General features: G+C 38.3%; 1 protein-coding gene across 1 annotated transcript; it reads left to right on the top strand.

The window, feature by feature from the left end:
* Positions 1 to 5,900: 5,900 nt before the first annotated feature.
* Positions 5,901 to 6,269, top strand: LOC107777297 (cysteine proteinase inhibitor 4-like). Its single transcript, XM_016597293.2, has one exon. It carries the CDS (start codon positions 5,901 to 5,903, stop codon positions 6,267 to 6,269), a length of 369 nt encoding a protein of 122 aa, XP_016452779.2.
* The last annotated feature ends 299 nt before the right edge of the window (positions 6,270 to 6,568 follow it).

Below are 6,568 nucleotides of genomic sequence, written 5' to 3'. Positions count from 1 at the left end.
TGTTGTTTGTGAAGAAGAAGAAGGATGGAATGATGAGGATATTTGTAGATTATCGGCAATTGAACAAGGTCACTATCAATAACAAGTATCCATTGTAGAGGATTTATGACTTATTTGATCAGCTTTATGGTGCCAAGGTGTTTTTGAAAATTGACTTGAGATCGGGCTACCATCAGTTTATGATTAGGGCATCGGATGTCCCTAAGATAGCTTTTTGGACTCGGTACGGTTACTATGAGTTCTTAGTATTGTTGTTTGATTTTACTAATATCCCAACAACCTTTATTGATTTGATGAAACATGTGTTCAAGTTTTCAGACTAGAGGAACATTAGTCAAACCAAATCCATCAAATCCGCTTCACTAGGTCTACCTGGATTTGGTTTGACTAAGCCCTATCTGGATTTGGTCTACTCCCACAGTCAAGAAGAGCATGAGCAACATCTTCGGACCATACTTCAAACTTTGAGAGATCATCAATTATATGCCAAGTTTTCAAAGTGTGAGTTCTGGTTAGACTCAGTTACCTTTTTGGGCCATGTTGTATTTTCCAAGGGCATTCAAGTGGATCCTAAGAAGATTGAGGTAGTTCAGAACTGGCCTAAGTCTACTTCAGCACAGAGATTCAGAGCTTCTTGGGTTTGGCGGGTTATTATCGCCGGTTTATGGAGGAGGTTTCATCTATCTCAGCCCCATTGACCAAGTTGACCCAAAAGGGTGCTCTTTTCAGATGGTCTAACGAGTATGAGTTAAGATCTCAGAAGCTCAAGACTGCATTAACTACAACCCTAGTGTTGGTGTTGCCTACAAGTTCGAGATCCTATATCGTGTATTGTGATGCATCACGTATTGGGCTTGGTGCGATATTGATACAGAATGGTAGGGTGATTGCCTATGCGTCTCGAGGGTTGAAGGTTTATGAGAAGAATTACCCTCTTCATGACTTAGAGTTGGCAACCATTGTTCACGCACTGAAGATTTGGAGGCACTATCTGTACGACGTTCATTGTGAGGTCTATAATGACCATCAGAGTCTCCAGCACCTGTTCAAGTAGAAGGACCTTAATTTGCGGAAAGTGAGATGGTTGGAGTTTTTGAAAGACTATGATATCACCATATTATATCATCCAAGTAAGGACAATGTGGTGGCCGATGCATTGAGTAGAAAGGTTGAGAGCATGGACAGTTTGGCATATTTAACGGTAGCAGAGAGGCCACTAGCCATGGATGTTCAGGCTTTGGCTAATCAGTTTGTGAGATTGGATGTTTCAGAGCCAAGCCATGTTCTTGCTTGTATTGTAGCACAACCATCGTTGTTGAAGCGTATCAACGCTCGCCAGTTTGATGATCCTTACTTGTTGGTGTTGAAGGATACAGTGCAACAGGGTGGTGCTAAGTAGGTTGTGATTGGTGATGATGGTGTCATGCATCTTCAAGGCCAGATTTGTGTTCCAAATGTTGATGGATTGAGAGATTTGATCCTTGAGAAGGCTAATAGTTCGTGCTTTTCTATTCACCCACGTGTCACGAAGATGTACTATGACTTGAAACAACATTATTGGTGGCGAAGAATGAAGAAATACATCGTTGCTTATGTATCTCGGTGTTTGAATTGTCAATAGGTGAAGTATGAATATCAGAATTCAGGAGGATTGACCCAGAGATTGGAGATACCAGAGTGGAAGTAGGAGCACATATCTATGGATTTTGTGGTAGGCTTACCACAGACCTTGAAGAAATATGATGCAGTCTGGGTTATTATGGACCATTTGACTAAGTCCGCACACTTCATTCCGGTGGCAATTTCCCATTCTTCAGATCGGTTGGCTCAGATTTATATTCAGGAGATTATCTGCCTGCACGACATGCCTATTTCTATAATATCTAACTGGGGCACGCAGTTCACATTGCATTTTTGGAGAGTCGTGTAGTGTGAGTTAGGCACGCGGGTTGAGCTGAGCACATTGTTTCATCCTCAGACGGACGGACAGTCCAAGTGCACCATGAAAATCTTGGAGGAAATGTTATGCGCTTATGTTATGGATTTCGGAGGTTCATGGGATCAGCTCTTGCCTCTTGCCGAGTTTGCCTACAACAATAGTTACCAGTCGAGTATTCAGATGGCATCGTATGAGGCCTTATACGGGAGGCGATATCATTCGCCAATTGGTTGGTTTGAGCCTAGAGAGACTAGGTTGTTGGGCACTGATTTGGTCCGGGATGCTATGAAAAAGATTAAGGTGATTCAGGAACGACTTCGTACAGCTCAATCCAGGCAAGAGCGTTATGCGGACCGGAAGGTTCACGATGTAGCTTATATGGTGGGTGAGAAGGTTGTCCTTCGAGTGTCGCCTATGAAGGGCGTAATGCGGTTCGGAAGGAAGGTCTAGTTGAGCCAGAGGTTTATTGGTCCATTTGAGATCTTGGAGAGGGTTTGGGTAGTTTCTTACAGGCTTGCTTTGCCTCCTAGCCTAGCAGGGCTACATCTGGTATTCCACGTTTCCATGCTTCGGAAGTACTATGAGGACATCTCTCATGTTTTGGATTTTAGCACGGTTCAACTTGATGAGAACTTGCCTATGAGGAGGAGCCGGTGGCTATTCTAGCTCGGTAGGTTCGAAAGTTGAGATCTAAGAGTTTTCTTTCTGTGAAAGTGCAATGGATAGGTCAGTAGATCGAGGCAGCTACGTGAGAGTCTGAGTCAGAGATGCAGAGCATATACCCCCAACTTTTCACCACTCCAGGTACTTTTCTATGTCCGTTCAAGGACGAATATGTTTTTGGAGGCGGAGAATATGATGACCCAATAGGTCATTTTAAGTACTATCCCTAATTTTAATGATCCAAGATCTCCCGTAGCTTCATTTGATATTTCTTGCATGGTCCATGTCGCTTTTCGAAAAGCTTTTATGTGAAATTTTGAAGAAAATAAAAAATTTGACTAAAAATAAGGCTAGCGTTGACCATGGTCAATATTTTGGATAAAAAACCCCGAACTGGTGTTTCGACGATTTTGATAGGTTTGTATTGTGATTTTAGACTTGGGCGTATGCCCAGAATTGAATTCGAAGGTTCCTATATTGATTTGACTTGTTTTCCCGAAAGTTGACAATTTAAATTTTAGGAAATTTCTTAGGTTGACTTTATGGTTATTGGGTTCGGATTTTGGTTTTGGGATTTAGAATAGGTCCATTTTGCTATTTGAAACTTGTCTGCAAAATTTGGTGCAATTCAGAGTTGATTTGATAGGATTCAGACGCTTGGTTGTGATTCTAGAAGTTCTTGAGTTTTTTTTTTAATTTCATGTGTTTTGACGTCCGATTCATGGTTTTAGATGTTATTTTGGTATTTTGATTATGCGAGCGAGTTCGTTTGATATTTTTAGACTTGTGTAGATGTTTGGTTTGGTGCCCCGAGAGCTTAGGTGAGGTTCGGATAGGCTTCAGACCATTTTTAGACGTAGGAGATTGCTGTTTCTGGTGTCTAGTGACTTATGTTTCGCGATTGCGAAGCTTCTCTCACAATCGCGAAGGGGAAGTTTGGGCTAGGGGCTGGTTGTTCTTCGTGAACACGAGGGTCGGTCGCGAATACGAAGTGTTGGGGGACTTAACCTTCGTAAACGCGACAGGTATCTCGCGAATGTGATGCTTTGTGGGATCTGGGGGGAATGTCAGGTGGAGCTTCATCACGAACGCGAACCTTGGGTCGCGAACGCGAGGGCTTGGCTGGGAAGAAACCTTCGTGAATGCGATGGTAGCCTCGCGAGCGCGTAGGCCTTGTGTCAGTACCCTTCGCGAAGGAAAAGCCATGGTTGAGCATTGATTTGGTTGCAGAGTAACGTAAGTGTCTTGGTTAACTTTGACTTGAGGGAATTAGGACTTGTTGGTCTATTTGCTACGTGAATTATGTGTGGCGATAGCATATATGTAAGGTGACGAGTATATATGCATTGTCATTGGGTTAAAGCATGCGGGTGAAAATTATTTTATTGTATTATGTTTTTGCATTGACTATGCTTTCCATGACTTAGTTAGATTATTATTTCTCTAATTGTCCGCCTTCGTATTTATTGTTTATTTTGAAGTTATGGGATATTGAAAGTTGAGTTTGTTCATCATAATGCTATGATTGAAGTGGAATTTATTTTTTGCCTTGCATTAGTACCTTGGTTTATTATTGTTGTTCGGTGAGGAAGAGTAAAAAGTACGAAGGGTGTTGCCATACCTCATTTGCATATACTATCATCGATTTGAGAGATTATGAGGATTAAAACACGAAGGGTGATATCGTGCACTTGATTTCTTATTATCATTTATCATACCATGTGAGGAAGAGAGTAAAAGCACGAAGAGTGATGTCGTGCCATTTCATTTATCATATCATTATTATATGGTGAGAATAAGAGCAAAAGCACGAAGAGTGATATTGTGCCATTATTGATTTTATTGCTTTATTTGATTTTCGGATTTTGTGATTTATTCGGTTGCATTGTTGTTTATTTTGGAAGGAGTTTACTTGGTGATATTGAACTTGCCATTTTCACCGTGCTTTCATTTCTGCATGTTCCCTCCCCGTTATTATGATAAATGCACTATTTGTTATTTCTATTGCTTTATGTACATATCCGCACAAGATCTTAGTAGGTTTCTAGTCATAGCCTCATCACTACTTTGTCGGGGTTATGCTCAACACTTACGGTAGTACATTGGGTCGGTTGTACTCATGATATACTTCTGCACTTCTTGTGCAGATACTGGTATTAGTCCCAGCGATGTCTAGCGGTGCTTCTGCTCGGATCATATCTACATCGGAGACTTGAGGTAGAGCTGCTTGCGTTCGCAGCCCCTAAAGTCCCCTTCTATTTATGTCTTTACTGTTTATTTCATTCCAAACAATTGTATTTCGTTCGGACCATACTTGTAGTATTCTAGTTGCTCATGTACTGGTGACTCCAGATTTCCGGGATTAGACTAGACCGTGCTATGTTATGAGTTTATTTTATGTATTACATCTTTATTGGTTGTTAATTATTGTTATCACTCTCTTTTAAATTGTTAAAAAAGGTAATTTTTCACCTAATATTAGCTTACTTAGCAAGAAGATGTTAGGTGTCATCATGGCTCCGAGGTTGGGAATCCGGATCGTGACATATAGCATTACTCGTAAGATCAATGTGTCATCTAAACAAACTCACATTTTATAATGGTGAATTACTTATCGTGTATTTTTAAAATTGCATAAGAGGTTAAACATAGAAATGAACTGGCAGTCTAATTTTATTTCTTTTAAATTATTAGTAACAATTGAATATAAGGGTGGGAGTAAAGTTTTGTAAGATATTAAAAATCTTACTCCTAATACTTTTGTTTTCTAATGTAAGTAATGATGTAAAGAATATATGAAAGGTAAAATAATTAAATTTTTGTCTAATAAACAAGTCTAGCTAGATATTATTGAACAAAAGGTAAAGTTGAATACCTCCTTATATTAAGTAAAGTATATAGTTTAACTGTTAACATATAGCAGAAAATTTAAGGATTTTCTTAATATGCAATAAAATAGTCTTAAAGTTGGTGTAATTTTTTATGGAGGATAATCATTTCAAATGTATCTGAAATAGTAAAACATTTATTAGAATCACATAGTAGTTCCTTTAAGCAGTATAATATATAATTATTTTCTTAATATGTATTCTCTAAAATCCTATTTCTTTCTCAATTACAAAGATAGTTATTAATTATAAAATATTATACCAAAATAGTCTAATTATAACACTAAAATAATAATTTATTCATATTCAACTTCACCTGGCTAAACTAATTTCACGATACTTTCTCCTATAAATAAGTCCAACATCACTTAGTGTTAATCACTCCTCTAACAATACTAGGTGAAAGAAAAATGGCCCAACAATTTAACTTTCTCCTCCTCTCATGTCTCTCAGTCATTGTTGTTGCTTCTTCTTTCTTTCTTGTCTCCTCCGCAAGGAGTGGCTTGAGACATAATTTTCTTGATGGTGAGCGGCCCATAAAAAATCCAAATGATCCTACAGTTGTGGGAATCGCAACATTTGCTGTGAATGAGCACAATAAGAAGTCTAAAAGCAACTTTCAACTTGTAAGAGTGATGGCAGGAGGAACTGATGTAATTCCTGATGGAACTGTTTATCAACTGGAAATCAGTGCTAGTGAATCAAATGTTATCACAACCCGTCTTGTGGCTGTTTTGGTGCATCCAAACAATGTTAAAGAACTTCTTTCCTTCGAATGATTATCTTTTGTTATAGTTTAAGTGTACAATTATCTAGAAACGATTATATTTAAAGTATTTATATGAAATATACTATTCGAATTAAGCATTTTATCTTGTTTTATTGATTCGTTTGGCCATATTAAAGATGGATGATAATTTTTTAATTTTGGATAAATCGTATCAATCACGTTAATATTTTATAAAATTAAAGTCCAAATGTTCCAATTGTCTTTTGTCTCAAAATATATATCACATGTTGTTTTCGATTTATTAATCCATCCTTTATATTGGGGAAATTGAGCAGAACTCCTTTTTTT

Source organism: Nicotiana tabacum, chromosome 17 (genome assembly GCF_000715075.1).
Source record: "Nicotiana tabacum cultivar K326 chromosome 17, ASM71507v2, whole genome shotgun sequence".
In the NCBI taxonomy this organism is placed as follows: Eukaryota; Viridiplantae; Streptophyta; class Magnoliopsida; order Solanales; family Solanaceae; genus Nicotiana; species Nicotiana tabacum.
This window is presented reverse-complemented; position numbering and strand designations above follow the sequence as displayed.